This window comes from Aythya fuligula, chromosome 2 (assembly GCF_009819795.1).
Source record: "Aythya fuligula isolate bAytFul2 chromosome 2, bAytFul2.pri, whole genome shotgun sequence".
In the NCBI taxonomy this organism is placed as follows: Eukaryota; Metazoa; Chordata; class Aves; order Anseriformes; family Anatidae; genus Aythya; species Aythya fuligula.
This window is the reverse complement of record NC_045560.1, coordinates 79,800,548-79,827,034: the sequence shown is the minus strand read 5'-3', so window position 1 is coordinate 79,827,034 and position 26,487 is coordinate 79,800,548. Positions and strand designations below refer to the sequence as shown.

Sequence of the window (26,487 nt, the reverse complement as noted above, 5' to 3'; positions counted from 1 at the left end):
TACCGTGCCCATTTCTAGCACCCATAATTATCAATTGCCGCTTCCACTTCTCCATGGTTCAATTAACGTGGCACTGGTCTCGTTCTGCAGCTCGCAGTACGCGTTTTTGCACCTTTTGCTGTTCCATCTGCCTCGGCGTGATGCATACGGCCTCTTTTCCCGAACAAGAGCTCCTTCACCCCCTCAATGGTACCAGCCAAGTCAAGACCGAGGCATTAGGTCATCACCCTAATGTCACTTCGCTGGGAAAACTAGGTCATCTGTTCGCTCATAAGCCAGCTATGTGCACCGACGCACTCGCTCCCTGATCCTCGTCTCGCCAGGCTTGTCCGTGCCCCGCTCATTGTTCATTTTTCCACCCAGCTTTGGGGACAAACGCCACGCTTTTTGCAAGCCCTGCAAACTGGGAGCAACGCAGAACCCGCGAGTCGCTCCTGGACAGCCTGAAGAGCAGCTAGGGCCAGCTGCTTCGGGGCACTCAGCTGCTCCCAAGCCACCGAATGGCAGAATCCCTGCAGCTGTAGCTAAACCTGACTGCCAGGGTGAGAGCAGGGGGGGCAGAGAGGACAGCTGGGTGAGAGCATGGTCAGGAGCAGAGTAACGAGGCATTTCATACTGCCTGCAGTGCCAGAGGGCAAGCATTTTTAGATGCTTGGGTTGATAGGTGTGCCCGGGTCTGTTAGTCAGGATTGCTCGGTGCCATTCGGGCACAGGGAGCACCAGCACCTCTGATGGCACGGTAAGCAGCAGATCCCTTTTTCACAGCTGTATGGGTAACTCACAGATTCCTCGGACATGAGCACGCGCTCCAGGGAGGGATATGAGATCCATAATGATGCTTGCATGATACCTCCTTAAAATACCTGCTATTATGCAAGTTGCCCAAGGAAAAAAGGTTGGGTTGGTGGGCAACTTTGAGCCTTCTCATGTCGGTTGGCTTCTCATGAAGTAGGTTGCGCCGGGTAGTAAGCTGGGATAAAGATCTGAGACAGTCTGTGGCCCTCAGCGCGGCAGATAAGCTGCTGCTAAGCACTAGGAATTAGAAGCCCTGGCTGCAGAGTAGAGGGAAGGGAAGGTGACAGAGTAATTATTACCCTCCTCTTTTTCAGTACTACTTGAGCACAGTCAGGTGTTACACTCCTATCACACTGCTCCGCTGCAATCTACACATCCATGAGCTGCTTCTCTAGCCCCCAAACTCCTGCTGTCCTTCTGTCTATTTTAGCAGATGGAAGAAAGCCCTCGCTTTCCAGTTAGTCATGACCAGCAAACACGCTATGTCGAGGAGTACAGGGGACTCAAGTTGCACTGCAGCCCAAAAAGTATGTGTAAACTGGGTTTCACCCCAACCCCAGGAACCACCAGAATAAAACACAGGCTTAACTGCTCTGAAGGAGCCCGGGTCAAAGCCCTGGGTCTATCACGGAAGGCCATCCTCCTTCTCCCACGAGATCTGTCTGCCGTAGAGGAGCTGACAGCAAGAGACAGTATCCTGGCTGCAGTGACAAGACTGATCTTACCTGAAGTCAAATACCCTCAGTTTCATCTTAAAAGTGACAGATTCCAACCAAAACAGGAGCTTGCCAAAACCTTCCACGTTCCCATCCTCTACCCAGAGGCAAAGTACCACTTTCATTTAATTTTTCTCAGCGATAAAGGACAGTACTTGAACACGGGTACTTTTTTTTTTTCTTTTTTTATTGCTGTTAAGTCAAGGAAAAAGGTTGCATAAAATCCAATCTCTTCTAGAAATATAAGTGACCTTTCCAGTACATTTCAAATATCAAAGTATATGGTAAACATACAAATAAAGAGAAGGTAACATACCTCCTATTTACAGTACAGTATTTTAAATCATAAAATAAGTTCCATAAAGTACAACTGGCAGGTAATTCACAATACAAGTCCATTGGTGGTTTAACACCCTCACTTCAACTCAAACGCAGTTCATTCATTTCAAGTGGTCCAAAAATACCCAGATCAAATAAAAATTTTAATCAAAATAATTTTCATTTACTACTTAAACTTTTTTTTTTTTTTTTTAAATTAAAGCTTTCATCTACCTCCCTCCCCGTTCCCCCCCTCCAAGAAAAAAGTTTCAAAATGTACACTGGTGCTATAAATATAAATGCTACCTATGAAGAAATGTAGTAATCAAGCTTTTTTTTTTTTCTTCAAGTTTTTTGTTGTTGTTGTTGTTTGTTTGTTTAGCAATTTATTAGACGGCTGAACCAAAGATTGACTTTATTTCATTCATCCCTCTACCGGACACCGGGCCTTAGTTTAAGAAAAAAGATTTCTGCCATGAACTGTGAGGAATGCCAAACCCTATGGATATACAGTGGTAGTTGTTCATCGGTGTTGAATGCAGCAGTCAAAAAATACACTCATCTTCCAGATAACCTCAGTGCACTTTAGGAAATCAAATATTACCTGGAAGCAATTTAGTACGTATATTGGCTTTTAAAAATAAAATAAAAAATACAGCAGCATTAAACTTACTTACTCATGATACTGACATGATTAATACCATCTTAACACTCATTTCAGTCTTTCACATTATACCGTAATTACGCATAGTGGTAAATTGTTATAAAATAGTGACTTTGCTATTTGGTAGACAGGTTCTAATACTAATACCTGACTATTTTGTAGAAAACCATAGCTTTTGTTCAGTTTGAAATAAAACATTTACATTCTAAGTACAATGCAACACTAATAGTTTAGGAAAAAAATATTCAATCAAGTAATGTTCATTCTGTGTTGACACGATGTAGAATAGCTTTAAAAAAGGAAAAAATGCTGTCAACTTTCATTACAAATGCAAACACACTGAGTACAACATTCATACCATTTTTTTCACCTTTTTTTTTTTTTTCTTTTTGCTGAACATACAGGCTAAAAAGCTACAATGGAAGAAAAATCTGTCAATTTAAGCTTGTTCATTTTTAAAAATCTGTTCAAGTCCACACAGTTTCAGCCACTCCTGCTCTATGTATTTTCATTATTTGGGACTCTCAAGAGCTGTGTATATGTATTTTTAGCAGATATAGCACACACAGTGTGGTGTGTTCCTTTGGATTCTCCTAATAGGACGTTTGAACATCTCCCCTCGATTCATGAGCATCAATTTAGAGTACGGGCAGGGTCTGTATGAACTGCTAAACACTCATGCAAGTCCAACGAATCCACGTGGACAGACAGGGAAAAGAAAATAAAACAGCAGCATAAAGAGGACAGGGAGTGGGAGGGGGAGAAGATTGTGGTGGGGAACATGACCAAGCTTCTTCTTTCACCATATGGCTGCTCCACCAGTGATGTCAGAGGTCAGAGGACTTTTTTTTTTTTTTAAATGCAGTAAACATTGCACATGTCTCAAGTCTTCAGTGCAAAAGCATGGTTCGAATGCTCTTTTTGATTGTTTGGCTGGGCGTGTGAATTACATGCATTACGCAAGCCTTTTGTAGAACCAGGAGGAGACCAGGGACTCAGCTTTCTTCTTTTGTACGGAACAGAGGTGCAAAAGCAATGAAAAAATTCCAAAAGAATATAAAACCGGGAATGTCCCAAAACACAAGACCAACCCCCCCTCCCACACACACCTTCCCCCGATTTCCCAAGCTTCAGTTTAAGTAGGCAATGTTTACTTGTTTCAGTCTGCAGAATCCAAGGTATCATTGGAAGGGGGAGGGGGAGGTGCGTATCTCAGTCTGTAAGTGCCTAAAACAGGAAAGAGAACTACTAAGTCACTGCTCACAATTAAAATGGATTACAAAACCACTACAAGGTATCAAAATGGACATGCTCTTCAAAAGGCACTATCATCCTCCAGTGCTTTCAAAGTAGGTCCCAAGATTTTATACCATTTTCTTTCAACTGCTCGCTAAAAATGTCAGTTTTTTAAAAACCACAGACAGCAGATAGAGGACCCTACCACTGTTGGAAAAAAAAGCAGAGAAAAGAAGACCCCACCAAGGCTCGTCTTTCCTGTGCCAGTCCAAGGCCAAGAACCAGGAGCAGTGCACGTTCCGTGAGAACGCTGCCTTTTCTCCACTGTTTTGAAGGGAGAAAGAAACGGCACCCAAGACTGAAGCCTTTGATTTTTAGTTCCAATTGGTTTCTGCCTTTTTGCCGCAACTTGTCTGAAAAGTTGAAGCACATTTCATTTGTGTATTTCACGATGGGGCACAGAGGATGGCTGGTTGTGCAAAGGCAAGCTTTACAAAAGTTAAATTATCAAATGGCCACTTTGCTTTTTTCGAGTTCTCCTAAGTTTTACGGATTCACGTTCACATTATAGACAGTAATGGATATTTTCTACACTTTTTGCCAATGAATTCTCTCCAAAAAACACTGAACAGGAATGGAAAAATTGGAACAACATGCAAATCTCAACCTAATGCCAAAAACAAACCAGTGAAAGGAATGACAAGTTAGAACAGATACAGTTCGAGCTCCCAGCTCTGAATCGTGCCCATTTTCAGCTTGGCGCTGCGAATCCCATTCCCTTGCTCTGTTCTACAAAAATTTCAGGCAGAGATAAGATGCTTTGCGGTTTTAGAGCAGGTCACTAATGCACAACCATTTACACAAAACATACACACGCACGCACACCTTTCTGCAAGACCAGAAACAGCACATTCAGGAAGGTAAAGAGAAACCGCTAAACTCAAAAGCAAGTCCGCTGGGAGTTATCATGATTACCTTGTTGACTGGCCTCCATGGATGACTGCTTACAGTCCTGCGCATAGTGTCCACTTACACCACAATTGTAACATGAAACGTTCCCGTTCTTCTTGGGCCCCGACCCATTTGTGTTGGCAACTACGTTAGGTGCTGGATAGACGGGATAGAACCTCCCAAATCCTGCCATCTGCTGCATACCATAGTTGGCCTGGCTCCCCATGACCGGGTCATGCATGAGCCCGTTTGCATACGGAGACTGAGGCAGGAAGAAAGGAAGTTGTGTTCCATTGCTTTGATGTGCTTGGTTGAGGTAGCTGCCATTGCAAAGTGACGGCAGAGTGAAGAAAGATGGAACTCTGTAGACTTGTCCATGAAGTGGGTTATGATAAAAATAGCTATTAATCTGAAGGCTTCCGTTGGTCCCACAGCTACACCTACGTCCACAGGAACCGCAGGGACCCGATCCCAACTGCTGCGGAGGTAACATTGTCCCGTTAGTGTTATTGTTTCCAACAGCGTTGATGTAGGACGTGCTGTCGCTCTGTGCAGTGCTGTGTGTCAGAGCAGGGCTCGGGCTGGGGGCAGGGCCTGGCGTGTGGGTGGGTATGGCGGGAGGAACGGTGGACTGCACCTGGCCGACGCCTAGCCCAGCGGACTGAGGTGGCGAGGAAGTGGCTACAGTGCTCAGCACGTTTGTATTCTGGGTGGGCAGCACGCTGGGAGCGTGGGGACTGCCTGGCAAAGCGTACGAAGCTGGTGGAGGTGGCGCTGCTGCCGTGGAGAGACCAGCTGCTGGAAGAACTACCTTCAGATTGGTAGGCTGAGGGATCGCTCCTGGGTTTCCCTCAATGTGAGGCACCATTTGATTCAGTCCTACCACCTGGGACGCAGGTTTCGCGATGGGATCTGTCGTAGGAACTGGGGATCCTGGGAAACTACCTGGGTTGTGGACTGGGATAAAGGCAGTATTTGGTGATCCGATACTTAAGTTTCCTGTCGGCTGCTGCGGTCCATTAACTGTGCAACTTTCTGTCGATCCCTGTGGAGAGGGCATTTTCAATCTGTGTATTGCCAAATGCAAAGCAGGGCTGCCAGGCTGGACAGAGTGCGGAAGGAAAGTGGATGGGACTGGCAAAGGGGAAGCCATCAGCTCAAGGCGTTTCTCGGGTTCGCCAGAAGTCCCTGGGCCCATTCCGCCAGGAGGTGAATTCGCAGACTCTCTCACCGGTGAGACAGCAACGGGCGTGGTCACGAGCATCCCCATCGCTTTGCCGTCTGCAGAGATGGGCGGCGGGACAACTGCTTCGGGCTTTTGGGCAGCGCTGTGCATCACACAGTGTAAGGCAGGCATAAAGGAAATGTGTTGGAACTTCGCGTTCAGGGGATCTTCCGGAAGGCTCCCGTTCTCGTTATTGACTGCAGAGATCTGAGCGGATGGTTTGTTCATGTTCGATGAACTGACAGCACTGTAGCCTGTAAACCTGGTTGCGTTTTGATTCCCAGAGTCCTCAGAATTGCTATCCGTATCTGCGGAGAAAACAGCATTTGTCAGAGTCGGAAGAACGCATGTGAAACTACACTAACTCTCACCCTGGACTCATTCACCCACATAAAACTACGTTTGCTGACACAAACGATAGTCGCATCTTCCTGAATTAGAACAACTTTGAGACTACTTTCATTCATCCGCATCAGGGTAGGTCAATCTCAATCACTTGCCTATACCAAACTGCCTAACAAGCTACCGTGTCTTTGACTTGTGAGTATCTGCAAATGGGAACGGTGGTACACAGACTACATTAAGAATTTGCATCTACCTAGAAAGATATTAACACAGTTTACTCAAATTTGGAAGGAGTGGCAAATTCAACAGTCATTAAAGACAAAGAGAAGAACCTCTCAGAAATGATGGGCATGCTTTGCTGTAAAACAAGTCAATTTTACGCTAAACATTAAACGTTTTTTCCATATACTGTGCTGCTGAACTTAATCAAGAGACCTACACCACAGAAGTCTGAAAATATGGATATCATGTACCACATACATGAACGTAGCAATCTGAAACAACAGTATGCAAACAGTCATGCTATTTGCTAGAAGCCTTCAAACCATCCAGCCACAAAACTCACAGAACAAGACGTTATCTGTGGCGAGTTCACAAATAAGAGCAGCTAATAAAACTGAGAATTCAATTAAAATTAAGAAACAAGAAAGAGATTAGTCAAGGAATAGAGAAGTTCATGCACACTCTCCGCAAATCCAACCTCTGTCTTTTTCTTCTTCACTATCAAAGCTTTCCCTCCCATCATGTCGTGGACTAGAAGGAGAACTGTAACTTTCAGATGATGTTTCTCCACATGTATCATGACCAGATCCAGCGTCCAAATTCAGATCTAAAAATAAAAATTGGCATTTTTATTTTTAATCTTAGTATATTGAAGTGAGATTATTTTGGTTTGCTGACATCAGGCTAGTCCAGAGTTTTGTTTGTTATACGGTGTTCCTACTTAATTACATCTCTCCCTTCTACTTCTAACGTTTTAACTCCGTGCATCAAGGGCTAGTCTTGTCCCGAAATTTCTGATGACTGAATCCTTCACGTTAAAAAAGGTGACACTGAAAATTCACATTTATGCAGAATAATCAAAAGAATAACCCTTCAAAAGTTTTGTGATGCTTACAAGAAGTGTACTGTAATAATAATTTCCTCTGCATGGCAGCAGTCAATTGTTTCCATTCAAATAGGTGAAATACTCCTTGGTCGTACCAACAAAGGCAGAAAGCTAACTCAGCAGGTACAGCCCAAACAATACACCTTGTTCAAGAACTGGCTTTAAGCCAACTGTATCAACAAAATCTGTTTAAGGAAAAAGAGGTGAACTACAGATGTGTAAAATTGCTTTCTAAATTCTGAAAGGTATCGTGTGAAACTCATTTGCTGGAAATCGGATTTCAGGGTGGGTTTGGATCCTATTAGTGAAGCCAACTCTAAGCCAGAATGCTCCGGCTTTCAGGTTCACCATGACTTTTTGACTCTTCAGCCTGACGTTTTGACTCTTGAAACCATTTTCCCGGTTAGAGAAAACCTATACTGAAATCTATACTTGGTAAAATTATTACATATTCTAAACCCTTGTTAAAATATCATGTGAAGTGGAAGTGTCAATCTCACAATGCTGACAACAGTTCAAAAAGTCCAAAGCACTTATAAAAGATCAAGTCTTCTAAATTGCAAGTGTAACTAAATGAGGACTCAAAAGCTAAAAACAGGGAATGAAATATGGAAGAAAATATGATGCAGTTAAGAGCTACTGACTCAAAAGAGGACATTTCAAACCACACTTTCAGATATAACGCTAGGGAGATTCAGACAGCAACGTGATTCTTTTCTTCTTGTAGACTGCTCTCCCAAGAGTATTATCAGATGACATTTTGCTGTTTGTACACAAACAGGCAGAAAGCTCATCCTTGAAGACTGAATTGCTTCTAAACTCTGCGGGCTGCAGTTTCTTCTTGGAGCGGCCTTAACTAGCCATCTCCATCAAGGAAGCAGTTTCACATCTGTGGGTTAGTGCGCAGTGGGTGAACACAAAGCACTCCTTTTTAGCATTGCACTGTGTCACACAAAATTGCACAACCTCTGAAAGTTATCAGCAGTTCATAAACACTCAGTGTGTTTTGCATGACAACAAGAGCAGTAAGCAATCAGACACATATACAAAAAGCTGTCCTGTAGATTATTTTTTCTACTTGTACAGCTCTTACCTATAACCTTTTACAAGCATATTGTTTTTGCTAACTGTGAACAGTGAATTCTTAAAAGTTTCTGCCAGATTTTAGAAGATAACAAAAATTGCCCGTAAAGCACATGACACTAATTCAGCAATGGGATCTACCTGGAACTCTCAAAGGTAAGAAGTGAGGAGAAGAAAGAATGAAAACTTGTTCAAGACTGTACCCCAAGGGGAAGCACAAGCAAGACAAGGCACTTTGAAAGAGTGCTTTCAACACTCAGGCCAATTGGGTGGTATAGAAAAAGGCAAATTCTTTTTCATCCTTTTGTTGGGAAAATTAACATGAGAAAGACACGGATGCAACTGATATTAGGAGGCTGGAAAACATCAAGACATCAAAGCCAATAGGTAACATAGCCCTTCAGAAATAGATAATAAAAACCTGAAGGCTCAACATACTAAAACAAAATTATATTTGTGTTGCTCAGCACTGACTGATGTATACAAATTCTGGCCCAGACGCTAGATTTTGCTGGATTACCTAAATTTGAAAACCCTGTTAGGGCAGCGCACACAGTTCTGTGCTGGAGCTCAGCAGTCACCTGGTTTATGCACTACAATTCACCAAAGGTTCACACCAGTGGGTTTTTCTAACAGGTTCCACAAGTGCCCCACAGCACTAGCAATCCATGAAACTAGTGAGCTGCAAAGGCAATGCTAATGGCAAGATGCTGGACCTCCACACACTCAGACTGCTGAATTTCATACAGCCTAACTCTGTTTCTGCAACTACCACTCTACCTAAGGCAATTTACGAAGACTTTCCTAGAATGTTTCCAGTTTTGCACAAAAGGATACATACCCTAAGCAATGTTATACAAAATACTGTGTCTAGCACATTTTATCCAGCGAGTCAAAGCACAGACTGGACAGCCAACATGCTGACTTGCACTGAAATAAACTTCAAATTTGTGATTTCCTCTTCACTGCAGAACAATGAATAAATAGGCAAAACTAGAAATTCTGTTTCTTACAAACAGCTTAGGAGAAACCATCTTACCTTTTGCTGTCCCTGTACGTATGTGCTGTGATGCTGCAACTCTAACTCCATTAGTCCTGTTATTCAACCGGCAGTCAGTTTTCTTTGCTTTCTCCCTGTGTAAATAATTTTCATGTTTTTGTTTTTGTTTTTTTTTTCCCTTCCCAAACGCATGAGCACAGATAACCAACCATGTATGAAGACAGAATGCCACTGTAAACAAAAGCAGTAAGTCCAGGCCACAAATGTGTATTTAACAACAAATGTAGATAATGCACTAATAGCCTTTATTTATTTGTTTAATATACTAGTAATTAAACTGCCAAGAGTGTTACTAAACTCTGAATAAAGATCTAAAAGAAAACACACGAGTTTTTTTTTTTAAAAAAAAAAAAAAAAAAGTCGCAGCTGATTCTGCAGCCTTTCCTGAAAGCTAACGAATGTAATGAAGCCATACCCCAGACTAGGGCAAAAGCATCTGATTACGGAGTAATAAAATGACAAGAAGTCAAGTTGAAACCTTATTAGATAAGGTTATAAATTTTTTCACTTCCTTACAGTGGAGGATTGTGTAGCCCACAGGAAGTTCTGAAGCCCTCTGATTCACAAGTTATCTTCAATAAAACATTTCAGCAAGTTACCACCCCCTGTCTGTCCTTACTTGATCCTCGCCATTTTCAGGACGGCTTTTCAATTTTTAACTTTAACATAAATATAAAGGAAAGAAAAGGTAATTCTGTATCACTCAACCTGCTTCTGCTCCTTAGTCTGTTTGCTAAATGTCAACTGACAATTTTAGGAAAGAAATGCATACAACTACATTCTATTTATCACATTATTTCTTTTGAAAAGATAAAAGGTTTTTATATAGCCTAGTCTCACAATATGCCAGCTCTTGTTCCACAATAGTAAAACAAAGCACCTAACTGACTGTACGCTCTGTTTATCGGAGTGAATGCACCCCACATTGTTCCTGGATTACTGGTTACATTGGAAACCTACTTTTCCAGCTGTGGCTTTCCCTTCTTCTTGCTTACTGCAGACAGACTTCGTTTTTCCCCTGTATGCTAAACAGAACATACAAGAATGAGGGTCATAAAAGATAATTTGTATCATAAAAACAAACAAAAAACCTCTTAGACTTAAAAGATCTACGAGCTCACAACTAGTGTTGCTCACAGATGCTACAGCCATACAAACAACTATCTGTACAGTGCGGTCAGACCTTCAGCATCATCCATATCATCTTGCGATTATGCTATTATTAGCAAAGGACACAGCAAATTACTACTTCCAAATACTCAGGAGATATCAATCAAATTATTGCTATCAGCAAGTCTTTCCAGTTGAGGAGAAAACCCAACACTTTTCATCAAATACTCCCCAACAACTCCTTCCTCGAAAAGAAGTCATCTCATCAGAGTTAATCATAAGGCTTAAGGGGCTACAGAACTTCTGATTTAAGTGGAACTATGATTGGGAGGGGGAGAAGAGTACATGTGGCAAATTATTTTTACATTGCAAGCTATGTTTACATCTTGACAAAACAGGTACCTGGCCTTGATTGCTGCTAAACTGAACTCTGTAAAATACCACCTAGGAGCATATTAGAAAAAACACAACATCTGCATTTTTCTGTAAGTATATACTAGCTGCTAGTGATATCTCATATTTGGCAAAGCAGTAAAAACTGTGACAACTCAAAAATAGTCTCTGCCTACGTTGTATTTGGAAATCTTTTAAATGGGAAGTAGCTTTTCCTGCTTCGGTATATCAATTTTGTCTTGCCTCAAGCTCACGTACTTCAAGCTTTGATGCAGTCTACCATTTCTGCTTTGAAAACAAATCTCAATTCATTACCATAGTTTGTGAAATAAGGAAACTTTGGCTTGCCATTCCCCACATAATAATCAATAGCCAAATTCTACATGTGGAATGAAATCAATATTAAGCAATTCTAATATTCAAGGTTTTTCAGATGAAAAAGTGAGCAACCTCCCTTCCCTCAATTTCAGTACATTAATTTACTTATGAGTAATTATTCTTCTTGACCACACTCATACCAAAATTGACCACTGGAGACAAAAAAAATAAATAAATAAAAATCTCACACAACGTGTATATATGCATCCAGCTATTAACTTTTTCATTGAAGATTAATTCTTAAGTTACTTAGATAATGGAAGTAAGATAGATGGGGGTACATCTAATCTGTACTCCCTGCTGCACCATTCTTATAGTTTACTTATTAATACCATGTTGAGTTTGTTGCTTGCAACAACACAAATTCCTTAGGCCTTCTGAAATTCTCCCTGATGTTACAGAGAATTGTAACTTATTGTACAACACACTACAATAACAGGAAATTCCTGCTAAGAAATTAAGACCTTTCTGATTGCACACATCCTATGGGGATGTTTTAGCTATAAATTCAAAACAAAATACTTAAACTTCAACAGAGTGATAAGTGTGAAAATTATGAGGGGTTTTCTAATCAAGGTAGGTCACCTGCAACTTGAACATGAGCAGTCATTGCTACAATTTTAGCAGTGTTCTTCATCTTTCAAATCTAAATATAATCATGTGTAGAGGACAGTTTCCTCATTTCAGAGTTTCAGAATACTGCTTTAAATGTAAAAACAACACACCTGGTCAAGTAGGTTTGTACAGTGCTCTGGGTGCTGCTGGGCAATACAGCTTTTTCTTCTCCAGTCCATTACCCCATTTTGCTCAGAGTGCTGTATGTTAAGGCTATCCAGTGAAGAACATTTTGCACTACTAGTGCTGCTGCAAGGAAAAAAGCAAAAGCTGTGCCAATATGAACAAACTTGTGAGCTTTTCCTACCAACATCCGCATTTTAGCATTGTGCTGGGAAACAGGTATTTTGCTTTCAGAAGACTCTAGAAATTCAAGACATTTTAAAGACAAGTTACAGGAATTCTTGCACACTAAAGTTATTGTAATGATCTGAACATAAATGGAGTTTCTTTTGAAAGTCTACTATACTTTGACACAAAATTCTGAAAAATAACATTTGGAGAAAACAGTACTTGAGAGAACAGCTTTCATGGATATTTCTGCACGCAGTCTTTTTGCTCACTGATGTCATACAAGATGTGGGGAAACTTTCCAGAAAGAAATGTATTCTGAATTCATTCTCTTTCTTCCTTATGATTAATGACAAAATCTGTAATTACTATTTCAGAATTCATAACACATATAAGAAAAGGAGCGCATGGCTACTTACAAATCATGCTGCAGCTGTGTTTATTTGAATTTCAAACCAGTACTCTTGTTTCATATTTTAACCTTGAAGGTTACTAGATTTGAGTAGTGGGAAATGGGAGTTGCATTTGGCATTTTCTGTGGGCCTTATAATGCCTTCCACTGAAGCTTCTCTTAGCAGTTGCTAGTCAGTGGCAACTTTTAACTAGGTCTGAGAGCACTTGTCAATGAAGACTGCTGGAGAAACAGTCATGGGTCTCACAAGGTCAGTAGGGCACATGGATCTATAACCTTCTCATCTACCATTCAAAAACGTGTCCTACTATTCACTGGATGCAAAAAATAAGGGGATAAAAAAGAATTAATACTTTGAAATTCTTATAAAAATACTCATGCTGAAAATTGAAAGTACCTTTTAATTCAGGGCTTTTGTCAAGGCACATGAAAATTACTGTAATATGAGATGTTAATCAGTTCCCATGATGGCAGAAATCTAGCTCACTCCAAAGCAGAAGACATGCTGACGTTCCAGCAGCTACTTACCAAACACCTCTGGAAGTAAGTGCTCAAACTACTTTAAAAGACATGCAATAGAATATTTAAAAACAAAACAAAAAATCTCAGACAAATGGTGAGAACCCAAGGCAGTCCCTAAGCAGAGACATGAGTCCATAATTGTAGAGATCTAAGCAAGGTCACTTTAGAAACTTCTGCCAAATAGGATTAAGTGAAGCTGCTGCTAAATTTGTTGTCATTTTGTATAAGCTGTAATACTGGCAAATATTTATTTCAGATGTTCAACCTCATTCCTCCAAGCAAACGTCTGGACCTTTTCAAGAGTAATGCTGCCATACTTAAATAACAACAGAAAACAGACAGATGTAATGTATAAATTTTCCCAAAATGTACCAATGCTGTCTGAGATGAACCACTATTTACTCTAGAAAATTTTGTATACATTTAAAAGAGGAAAGTATCATTCAATGCCATTTCTTTAGAGCCTATAAATAGCAGGCATAGGTTTTAAGGAGAGTCTCAACGTGAACACAGGAGGATTAACAGACCTTCAGTAATCAAGTGGTAAACACATTTTCCCCTCCTGAGAAGAAAATAACAGCTAGCAAAAAGAATTTCTATGGTGAAGATTTTTGGAAAGATCTGTCCCAGTTCATCAAGTTGCTTCTAAAAACCCACTTTAAAGAGAGATCCTAAACAACAGTCAGTTCTAGTATACTTTATTATACAAGAAATAAGAAAAAAAGAAGACTAATTCTTTTGGATTGATAACTGTATGTTAATAAGCTTGGATTGAGCTCTTATGACTTCATAGTAGTTTTCTAACCACGGGTATAATCAAAGATTTTGTTAAGATGCCATTCTCGTCTTGGACAAATTTAAGTTGAGAGTAACATAGGAGGGTTAAATACAAAAAGAATCCAAATCACTAAGTTGTCCAATCGGTAATTTCACAAGAATTTTGTTGGTTAAGATTCACAGAACTTTGACAAACAGTTTTGCACTATGGTTATTTGTTAATTACTGTAATTTCAAGTAAATCTTTTCCCTGAGATAAATATATCTTACAGATAACGTAACAGTTAAACACAGAACAAAACTGCAAACCACAACAAAAACTCTATCCATTTTTTCTGTTAATATAGCTAAAATATTGCACAACTATGTGCAAACGTCTCCAAAGATTCTGGTTAAGATACAGTAACAAGTGAATGGATTTAAATAAGCAAGATATACAAGCTTTAGCTGCTAAAGAAGGGAAAGAATGGGCTACCTTCTCCTCTAAGACCATCTTTGAAACTATTGAAGAAAAGCTGAGAATCAGCAGCACTGGAAATTTCCATATATGCATGTGTGCATGCACAAGAGAAAAAAATATAAAATACAAATTGATATTACCCAGATTATAAACAAAATCAAAATATCAACTTAAACAGAAGACGTACAAAATTTATGAAAGAAGAGAGTTCCAAATGACTTACACCCTACAGATTCAGAAACATAATCTTCTATAGTGTTTTCAGTAGAGTTTTAATACAGAACTTGTCCACGTTACATAGACCTTTCTAATACATATTAAGTTAATCAAAGAAACAACCAACCAAACAAGCTTTAATCTAGAAGGAAAAATATGCTACCAAAGCACTAATAAATGAAGTTCAGAAATGTAGCACGGGCACATTACATCCTGGTACCTACTTGGCAACAGGACTTTTTCCGTTATGTTTCTTGTGGACTGTTGTGTGTTGCATTACATCTGGAAAAAAAAAAAAAAAAAAAAAAGAAAGCAAAAAGCATGATTCCAACAGCAATTATTTTCTCTTTTAGATCAATCCAGAGAATTCATCTTTCTATCACTACCCGACACTTAGTGGAAGACATCTCCATTAAATATACTAGACTTAATTTAAAGTGGTGAAATTAACAGATGTTGCATAAAGGACAGATCAGTTTGTACAGACAGTAGAATCAAGACGCTTTATCTTCAATTTCACAAAAGAATAAAACAGAATAATAGGAACTATAACAACCCCAAGTTTGCTCACCTCTAGATTTAGTCATAAGGACTAAATGTGTGACTGAGTATTGTCCAGTATGAAAGGGATGAAAAGAAGAAAGTGAATTAAGTCAGAAAAGTACAGTATTCTGTGATTTTTTTTTGGCTACTAAAATGAATCTCAAAATCCCATGTCATTGACGAGTTCTGAATAGTGAATGAAGATAAGTCTTACACAGAAGTATTGCATTCTGACCATCATAAATTTCACTGGGCAAGTAAAGCTTTACAAATAACATGAGACACAAAAAGAGATACCGCCTCAAACAAGAAACAAGAACCTTAGATTCATGGTCTGCCCCTTTCTTTAAAACAATGGTTGAACTTTAACAAAAACAAGTTTTTTTCAATTGCAACTAGCCTTCTTGGTAGCCATCACAGTGCCTGAACTCCTGTCAATGCAACACAGAAGTGCAAATAATGACTTGAAAAAAATTCTTCCATTTTAAAACTTCTGGTAACACCTTAGTAAAATGGCACACAAGGTGTTCTGCATTGCATTTGTAGCTTCATCAGTTGAACAAATTCCTTTTAAGGACAATAAATAAAACTACTTGAGCTATTTTTGAATATACTGTAAATTTACTTGGTGTATTCTGAACTATACAGAAGAACATAATAAAACAATTTTAAATAAGAAAAGTCTGTCTGAACTGCATGTGTGGATTACTGATTGCACATAAGATCAACTACAAGCTTATTAGTTATTAGCGTGTAAGAGGATAAGAGCGGTGCCTTTCTGTGAAAGCTAGTGCATCTGTCCATGTGCACCTACCAGCCCCATTTCTCAGCCTTTCCACCTACCAGAAACTTCTACCTGTTCATTACTCAAAGCAACGTGAAACTGGCTTGACATTCGTTACAGAATGAAATTACTGACCAGCCACTGGACTGCTGCTTCTACTTACGAACTGTTTTCTGAGGTATTTGGAAAACATAAGCTTTCAGACTGTAATCAATATTCACTACAGTCCCAAACAGGTAAAATCCTTATTAAAGCAGCATAAGTTAAGAGGAAAAACTTCAACATCCTTTCTGTGTAAAACTAAAACCTAGACAAATTTGACACATTTATGGCAAAACAAACTGCTGTATTCAACTTGTAACCCAAATAATTGAAGAATAGGTAAAGACATGAAAAGCTGCAAACAAACTTGGCTCAAGTAAATTGTGGAGTATTTCTTCCTCTTTGCTCAACACAGCCATGAACTTCTGCCTCCAAGCTGTCTATGAACAATCCCACTTTTTGGATTATATAGAAACCCTCTAAGGAAACTGTAGGATGCATACACAGATTCTGCATTTATATAGCACATTTCATCCAAATCTCTCAGCTTTGTACCAAACCAATAAAGAAATTGGTCAACTGCATGATTTCCAGAACTGAGTGTGGCAAATTTTCTCAGAGAAGAACCACCTTTAAGTACACAACTACCTTCCTCCTGACTTGAAGCTTCTGAACTGTCCTCCTTGAAGTGTTCTGGTGCTTTAACCGTCTTCAAAGAGGGTTGTAAGTTACCTGCAGAGAATAAAGTTCACGTAGTAACTTTATAGATCTTGAACAACTAAACAGTTCCTGAGTGCTTGCACTAAACTGGAAGCTAGGGAAATGGAAGACTGAACTTTCTGGTTTGCATGTGGCAATAATTTGAACATCATCTCCTTCAAAGCAGGCCATCTCCAAGAAGAGAGGCTCTATGGAGATGCTTTTATTTTGAAGAAAAATGTGTGCAAAATACTTTTAAAACTACGGTGACATTTCAAAAGCTTTGGATTGTGATTATATGATGAATATTTCCATCATATTGCATATCAGATTTTCATAAATAATATTTTCTGTTTCAGCAGGAAATAGCAGGAGACCAGCTACAGTTACTAAAATTATTATGCAATGAGTTACACTCCACTGTTAAATTGTTCACCTGCCAAAGGAGACTTAATTTGGGCTGAAGTCATCTAGTGTCCTTAACACAGTCTTGATGCATCATTTTTGCCTTGTTATGCCAGATGAGGTAACAAAAAGTGGCAATAATATTTACAGTTTTGTTGCAAAAATACCAGTGCCCCACTCTGAAAGAGAACTAAGTTCAGCAATGAATTGAACTCTAGGAGTCAACTCTTTTCCTCTCAAAAAATTCCAAGTTAGTGCAGGTAACAGCATCTGAAAGCTGCTTTTCAGGATCTTGAAGTATTGATGGGAAGATCTTCCTGAGTATTGTTTGCATTGAACATACTAAACCCCAAGAGACGTGTTCTAATGAAGTCTACAGGGATGAAAAACTTACCCCAGCCTGAAGAGGTGTCTAAAATAACTGATGTTATGAACCAGGAGGGAGCTAATTGATTCCCTCCTTAACGGAACCGTGACAGCATGGATAATGACGCTTACTGGACATATTATTCGGTGTGAGATCTCAACTATTACTTAAGGTATAAAGATCCTCCACTGAATTGACAATTTATTTCCACAAAGGTTTTACTAATATCATACCTATAGCATTTAAGTACTTCAGAGAGTATTTCTGTATTTCTGTGAATGGACATTTTATCCCCAGATCTTAAAAATGACTGAAGACCAATGTAAGCCACAGTCAGTTTCTCTAATTCATTCTGCACGTTTGATTTAAGAAAAATCTCATCCCAGTTCTCAAACACATGCTTCTTCCCTCTCCCCCAGCATTGCCACTATATTCAAAATATGCCACTGTGGCCTAAATTGCAATTGTAAATACTTAGGAGGATTTCAGTATTCCCAAACACGAAATTTAGAAAAACACAGTGGCCAGCAATAAAAACTTTGAAAAAATAATATATATATATTTTTTTTTTTAAAAAAAAGAACTCGATGAGTACTTCTGTCTTAGCACAGCACATAATAGTCTGCAGTACAGTAAATGTGATGGTGAACCACCCCAGAGAAGTTACCCGGCCTCCTTTATCAACAGATAAACAACTACACGTAAATTCAGCATGCTATTTGTCTTCATCAAAGCTTTCCTTAATATCCATCTCAATGTCAGGGCCCTGACCCACACCAGTGGGCTTTACAGCCTCTTCTGCCCTGCCAAGGGCCACACCTGCCTGTGTTCGAGACCAGCTCTGGTACAGGGCAGTTTTGCAATCTTGGCTGAGACTGGTGGGAAAGAGCTGGAGATGCCTCATGCAGGGCCTCCATCCTTGGGCTCAGGAGCCACATGCCAGCTCAGGTCTTTGCCCGGGCTATGCTGCAGCCCTGCCTGGGCCTGGCCACGTCTCACCGATCCTGTTCGTAACCCTGACCTACTGACTTCTCTGCCCTGACCTCAGACGCGACTCACTGCTACCGACTTCACTGGTAATCACCAGACTCTTGCCTGTCCCTGAGCCTAATCTTCCTCACAGCGAGTTAAGCCCATTAGAAGTTTTCTCTCCTCTCTGCTGAACAATGAAGTTCCTCATCCTTTCTACCCGTCATGCATTTTAGATCTGACAAAGCCTCATGACCTTTCATGTAGCCTATATGCACATATATACACATGTATACACTTCTTTTGTTTTGTGTTTTATTACAAACTATCTCCCATTTATGATCGCACTATAATCTGTAAGGCATTGTCCTGCAGAGTTAAGGTCTTAATCTACCAACAACCCTGCAGATCATTTCTGTCCTGCACGCCTGCAGTTGAGTCTATTAGGACGGGACCTAGCACTGGTTCTTTTTCAGTGCATTTCTACAATTTGTGAGGATCATTTTAAATTATAATAATGTACAGCAACATACTGACAACTTTTTCCCACCTAGATGTAGCCTATAGACTGACACATGCACATCCTATGCCGTGTGTCCATCGTTAATGTGAATCTTTCTGGGCCTTGGAACTTCCTTCCTCCCCATGCAGCTCTTCATTACAAGACAGTTGTCAGACTTTTTCACAGCAATAAATTCCAGCCAATTTCACAATCGTCCTGGACCTCATTAGTTTAGCTTATATACGAAACTGACACATAAGAATGTCCTAACCGTTACTAAAAAAAAATAGGTTCAAAACCACAAAATAACATCTGCAGCTTCTCCCATAAATCACAAGGCCTTATCTGATCACAGAAAGAACACATTTGATACACCACATGTATCATCTCGGATTTGTGTTAGCTGTCATCCTCTCATTTTCTTTCGAGTGCTCACAAGCAGTCTGTTCAAAAACTGACTTACTCCTTACTAAGATCTTCTGCAACTTCTGAGGCTACAGTCTCACAGTCAGTACCTAAACTGCCATGGTATATAACATGCACTGAAGGAAGAAAAGATTCAATAGAAACAAAGAGCACGTCTTAAGACAGCCATACAGAGAAGCTAAGCTTGGGTCACACAATTTATAGTGCACAAGTGCCAGGTCCACCAAGGAAATACCAGCAATGCAAATGCTCTGAACAAGATTCTGTATGATCTGAAGTCAGGGCCATCCCATTATTTACATGCTACGTACCCAAACCAAATCTTAGTTTAAATATCAAGACAAACACCATCTACAAAAGAAACCAAATAAATAACATGCAATTTTTTGGGATCAGTGCAGAAGGCTTTTTGTTCCCATGTTGACAACAGTCTCATCATTCATTTTCACAGGATTCATAAAAAAGATGGCAGTAGCTTTAATAAAAAAGCATGCTTTTTAAAAAGCTTGCTTTTCCTTTGAAGTCTTGAAGCTTTAAATAAGTTTTTAAATGGCCAAAAATATATGGCTGCATTTCTATTCAATACGACTTGTCCTACTGCTGAAGTGGTAATGAGGTCAGGGGATTTGGGCCCGTTTTGATATTTCTTATAAAGTCCCAAACTGTTGCACATGCTCAATTTATTTTTACCTATTTTAACAGTATGATGGTACAAAGAAGAAAGAAAAGAAAAACAAGCTGGTGCTTCACAGCACAACCCCACTGTCAAAAGCATATGTCTGCTGAAACAACTATTCATTAGCAGTGAGTTCAAGTAAGACCAGTAGAATACAATGTAACATGAATATGTAATTAAAAAACATAATTAGGCATGACAGGAAGAATCACTTTTTATAGACTTTTTGTTACATAGAACAGTATTAAGATATTTCTTACTGTGAGTGTGCAAAGATTCTGATGAAATTGATTGGAAGAAGTTGTATACTCTCTGATTCTGCAGAAAAGCTTGTGATGTATTTGAAAATAGCTGCCTGAAATTTAAGTGAAATTTTGTTAAATTGTAAGTAATATTTCTTAGGAAAAACAGAAAAGTACCATTTAAGAGCAAATTAGGTAGTTCTTAAAAAGACTAAACACTTTAACTTGCAAACTTGCACACTGAGCATACAGAAGATTAAAGGCTACTTCAGAGCTTTGTTGTTCAGATCTAGTGTTCAGTCCTAGTTGGAGTACCGCCAGTAAAAGAAATCGGTATTATGGATTTTTTAAAATTAAAAATATATGTACTTTTGAGCCACACTGTAACATTATCAGAGAGGAGCTTGGACAGATTCAAAAAAGCACTGAACCTTAAGTTTTAACTTTTTTCCTCAACTTTTTTTTCCAAAAAAATGCACCTGCTTTTTAAAAACACTTTTTGATTCAATACAAAGTTGAATTCGCCTATAAAGACAGTGTCTGAATTTCATAATTATCTCAAAGAGCTGAGGGTGGGATTCTCAAAATTGCCCAGCACTGTTCTGAGTCTGTTCCCAAGGGCTCAGTGACTTCCTATAGCTTCAGACAAGAAAATAGTCCAAGAATAAATATTTTAAGTCCCACAACAGATTTCCAGTTTTTGCTTGCCAGCACTGCCAGTTCTACTTCTTTTTTTTGGAGGGGGTAAAGGCAATAAAAAAAATTTTGGCCAACCAAGCATGTACTAAAGACACCTAAATACACATTTCTGCTTAACTGACACTGTAAGAAAAAATTTTTTACACAGTAATGTTATTGTCAAGATTATTCACATGGTAATTTAGCATAGTCACAGCTCCATTTAGTAATTACGACTCCATACTATAACATGGCTGGATATATTTAAATGATATCCTCAAACAATCTGTTGAGTTTGTAATTATTCTGCAGTTAGGCTTTACACCCTTTCTGTATTACAGATACTAACCAATATTTTAAAACAGGGTATTAGTCAAAACTGATCTAGCTTTTACCTTGAAAATCAAGCCAATAAAAGACAAATAATGGTACAGAGCAAAATAAAAGAAAATTGGGAAGGAGAGGGGAAGGGGAAGGTTAAGGCATGCAGCAGCTCTGTATCTTCTGTAGCTGAGCTATTGAGACAAAACCCTGAGACAGAAGAAGCTTGGACTCAAGTATCTGCGGTATTCAGAGCAGGAGCTTGACAAGCAGTGCCTGATTACTTCAGCAAGTGTCTCAAGATTCACTTGGCCTAACCTGGTTAAAAGTTTTAAGTTACTTTGAATAAGGTTGAACAACCCCGACAGAAAAGAACAAACCTAACTAACAAGGTACTTATAGCAAATAAAAAGAACAAGGGAGGCATACTCAAATTCGTACTGCTTTTCTGAGTTACAGGATTTAACCAAAATGGCCTACAGCTCAGCAAGCACTCTCATAACTAGCTAACAGGTTATGAGGTATTTGCCCTTTTCTTACAGATGCATGAATTGCATTTCATTTTATAGATATGCTTCATTATTACTGTTTATTCTTTTCCAAATTCTGTTCGGTGTCACTCTGTTGTGATTCAGAATCAGAAAATAGCACTTTGAGTTACTTTTTCATTTTTCTAAATATGTCTTTGTATAATGAAGACAAGGCCCTCCCTCCCTAAAGTACCAATCATTGCTATGCTACATTGCCCTGCACTAATACTTTCTTAATTGGATGATTACTCCTTAATAAGTCCGCACCATTGAAGTTTGAAAGTAGATTCTCATTTTCAAGACAAAATATGTATTTCATCACTGCCTTCCCATCTTCTTCATAAATTGCATTAACACAGCAGAATTTCCCCTGTCCCCAGCAGTCATCTAGTTTGATTGCAACCCCTTTTCAGATAACGCGTTTCAGGTTATTTGCTAGAATTCTCACCTGATTATGGGCTCAAGATCAGCATGCCTTCGCTCTTCCCTCTTCTGAAAACCCTGATTTAGTGCTCTTAAAATAGTCTTGTCAAACGCTTCAGAAGACAATTCCTTTGGAAGCTGAGAAAAAGGTTAAAAATGGCAATTACTCATTTCTCATCTTAAGATTATCTTTGTTCATCATCAGTCTTTATACCTTTTGTTATCTATGGGAAACTCTACTGTTCCAGCTTGAATAAAGTAATTTGCAGATGAAGTACAACAAATCATCATAATTTAATTTTGGTAGAGAAACACTTTGCTGTAAATTCTCCTATTAAGTCTAGGTGTATGAAGCTCTAAAGCTCTCTTTAAAAGAAGATGTAGATTCAGAAATTCACTGATGTTCTTTCTTAGAATAATTTACATCTTTTTCCAATTTCTTTCTTTAAACCTTTCACACAAAGAAAGTAGGTCTGAAAATAACAATAACAAAAAATACCAGGGAGGATGCCGAGCACTGTACTCACTATCATTATTTCACTAGATTAAATTATTTCAAAGAAAGAGTAGAAATGACCATTTAAAGATACATAATGCACTGGGTTTCAGCAGGCAATACCAAGATCACTCAATAGCAAGTCCTTCTCTAGTTGCTATTAACACCAAAGCTTCTCATGAAAATTCATTCAATTTCCAATGCCAGTATCACAAAGTGAGGCCTTCTGATGTTCCAGTTCAGAACATAAAATTCTTGCTACTAAGGAGCTGTCAATTTTAAATGACAAGTTTTCTCTGGAACAAAATTTTCTCACATTTATAACTTCCAAAATGATATGCTATAGTAAATGAAAGCTCATGAAATTAGTTAATTTATTTAGAAAAAACAGTAATATATATTTTTAATTTTGGTACAGTTAAAAGAAAACAGCCACAGCAGAAATGCTTCCTCCTAAACTTAAAAGCTATTGCTGATCTGATTTACATCTACCATCAGTTTCAATCAACAGCACTAAGCAACTTACACTACAGCGGCATCTTCCTCTCGTGTATCTGGAACATGCCCAATCCAGAGTGCCAGCTGGATATACCATGCTGCTAGTGGCATAACAGCAAAGCACTAAGTAATTCTTTCACTGATTGAAGTGCTACTAATAAACATACGCTATTTCTAATGTAGATAATTGCTTGGTAACATGCAAAAATAGGAACTTCTGGAATTCAGATTGACAGATACTGTTAGTATTAGTACAATGCTGTAGCACCTGAAGTGCATTAGATTTGAAAACAGAAAAAAATGCTTCTGAACAGAAAGTAACTTTTCTGAACACTTTGGCTTTAATATGTGTTACTGAATACCTCTGACTGAAGAATTTGTCAGTATTAAACAAATGGTTTGCTCATGCCACTGCAAAAGCATGGGGAAGTGCAAACTTCCTGCCACAATGTTTTGTATATAATTTTGCCTCAAGAAACAGCCACAACTTTTTTTCCTTTAAAGCTTTTATTAAAAGGGATTCAATTCCTTTTGTAGCTTAAGATTGAGAGTCGTACAAACCCAAGTGAAGGTGCTTACTATCTTAACTCCAGGTAATTAGACAGTCTTGTTACCACAAGCATGTTAGTCCTTCCACATATGTGGGCAATTTCCTAAATGCAAGTAACTTCTTACGCTTGTCACCCCAGAGAAGGTGCTCTTCAAATCTAAGGAAAAGTTACCCCATTTGCTACCTTAGCTTTTCTCATCAATGCTGCTGCTCTGCAACAAGTTTTATAAAGTTATCTTACTCCTGCCACCCACAAACTCGTCATTTCCTATCAAGTATTTTGCCCATTCCTTCCTGTCCTAGGAAACAGAGCGTACTACTTAGCAATGCTATGCAGATTGGAAATGGGAATAACAGAAAACTAGAATGCAAGGATGGATGAACTTGATGCCTGACTCCTATTACTCCCCCTTGCAGCAAGTAGGTACTAGAGGGCCCATTTCAGAAGCTGGTGTGCTTCTTTACTTTGCAGGTAGGAGAACATGAGGCATGCAGTTCAGCACTCATCCCACGAGCTGCAGAGGATCTCATACGACAACCCTGCTTTTAAGGTTCTCTTCACAAATAGAGGAATTTTGTGGACACACCGTCTACAACTAGATATTCCACCCATAATTCAGACCCTCACGAATCAAGCGCTGGGAACTCTCAGAACTAGATACTCCAACTGGATTACAGCAGCAGCACATACTCCCCTTCATTTTTACAACACTAGAAAACACCATATTGACAACAAACAGCGAACGATACTGTGGCCTTTATACAGTAACAAGCGCTCCACTTGCAATTAACATCGCAGTAAGAGCTTCAGATGCTACTGAAACATGCCTAAAACAGAGCTCTCCTTAGTACAGGAGAGGAGTGTGCAGTGAGGAGTTTAACTATAGAATTTCCCAGAATAGACCAGAATTTCCCAGAATTCTCCAAATATTAGGCACTGACAATGAAACACACAGTTCAAGGTCATCACACTCTGGGGATCCACATGCTGTCTCTGCACGCTAATACATTCCCTGCTTTGGGAGGAGGGAGAGGGGCTTAGAGAATATCTACTTTTTGTAAACATACACATGCACAAGTAAGCAGTTTATAGTTTCTCAAGTTTAACTCCTTCTGACAGTAAATATGCCTGCCTTTGTTCTGCTGAAGAATACAACAGTAAAATTAAAAGCTGTTATGCTCGTGGACCTGCATCATTAATTAAAATCAAAAAATATATATTCTTAAGGTTATTCTAATGGGGTACAAATTAGCAGTGCTTGCCCCTATATATTAATTCTGTGGGTATATTGTACAGTCAATTTTAAGGCAGTTCAGTTAAATCTGCCAGACAAGTTTGAGTCATTTGAAACTCGTCAAACATTCCACTGAACTTTTTCATCTGTCAAGTTGCTCCACCACAATAAACATAATTTAAATGGTTAATAAAATTCTGTAGTAAAAATGCCAGTAGCCTGCTTTTGCTTTTGCAATTACATCCCAGAAATCACTGACCTCCTAAACTACATCTGAAGTTATAAATCTGATGTGTAAACACTACTTTTGTATTTCAATACATACTTTTAGCAGGAATTCCTGAAGCTCCTGGTGTGTTTTTGTTACACATGTTACCGAAAGATCGGACCAGGTTACCTGAATAATGAAAGAGAAGAGAATGAGTAAAGTTTCTTTCTTCCAAAGATCATACCAGTTGGTCAACTTTAACATTTTCTTAACTCTTATATTGAGATCATCAGACTTAATACTAGCAGCTAAGTTAATACCAGGCAAAACAGAGATAACAGTGTACCTTTCAGAGATGTACACTAATTTTGAGTGCACATCTTGAGATCATTTTAATGTTATTTGTGGCTAAAAGCAGTATGAACAAATTCAGGTCAATGCAATCAAGTCCCTGAAGATTACTTAGTGACTCCAAAAGAAGCCAGGCAGAAGGCTGTGTAATTAGAGGATTCTATCAAACGGTTGTCATTAACTTCAGAAAACAGAGCAAAGGACTGTAGGTCAGATATACTGGATTTAGTTCTTGCTGCCATTAGTCAATAAATAAACGAACAAAAATCTTTCTGCTTCTCTTGCATATAAAATAATTTTATCCGCCTCAGGTTTGATTCTTATATGGTCATACTGAACTTCTTGTAGGATACAGTTCATAAAAAATATTGCAAGTTACTAACGAAGTTACTCAAGAATAAGACAGCATATTGGTATACGCTTCTATCAAATTTTCAGTAGCTTATTGTTCTGACACAACATGCAAGCATTAAAACAGCACCTTCACGTGCATATTTTGAGGAAAAAGCAGCTTGGTTAGATGAGTGCTGCCTGCCTTTTAGCCAACCTCTGTGCTTAGGATTCCCATTACATGCATGGGAAGATTCTGTGTAATGGGAGCAGACAAGGCAATTATAAACATTAATTTACTCCAAAGAGCAGACAGGAAAATGTCAACCACCAACTGCCTTCATCTTAGTCCCCTAAAATGCCAGCTACTGTTGGTGACCTCGGTTGGGAAGCCATGACTGTAAATTGCTGTTAAAACTTTAAGAAGCAGTGTCTGGGCAAGCATAAAATGATCCACCGTGAAGAACACAGTATATACCTGCACAGATGAGGAGAGGAAACTCTTTTCTAAAAGAACTGAGGTGGAGTTGATTCAAG

At 39.0% G+C, this 26,487-nt stretch overlaps 1 protein-coding gene across 1 annotated transcript in view; it reads right to left on the bottom strand.

The window, feature by feature from the left end:
* Positions 1-1,698: 1,698 nt before the first annotated feature.
* Positions 1,699-26,487, bottom strand: part of ZCCHC2 (zinc finger CCHC-type containing 2) — a 41,057-nt gene continuing 16,268 nt past the window's right edge. Inside the window, exons 4-14 of the mRNA XM_032181820.1 lie at positions 25,387-25,458; positions 22,308-22,420; positions 20,349-20,443; positions 16,693-16,776; positions 14,900-14,957; positions 12,108-12,243; positions 10,462-10,526; positions 9,481-9,575; positions 6,951-7,079; positions 4,705-6,213; positions 1,699-3,720 (exon numbers count right to left, since the gene is read on the bottom strand). Coding sequence (XP_032037711.1) covers positions 3,653-3,720; positions 4,705-6,213; positions 6,951-7,079; positions 9,481-9,575; positions 10,462-10,526; positions 12,108-12,243; positions 14,900-14,957; positions 16,693-16,776; positions 20,349-20,443; positions 22,308-22,420; positions 25,387-25,458 — 2,424 coding nt within the window. The 3' untranslated portion in view covers positions 1,699-3,652. The remainder of the gene's footprint in view (positions 3,721-4,704; positions 6,214-6,950; positions 7,080-9,480; positions 9,576-10,461; positions 10,527-12,107; positions 12,244-14,899; positions 14,958-16,692; positions 16,777-20,348; positions 20,444-22,307; positions 22,421-25,386; positions 25,459-26,487) is intronic.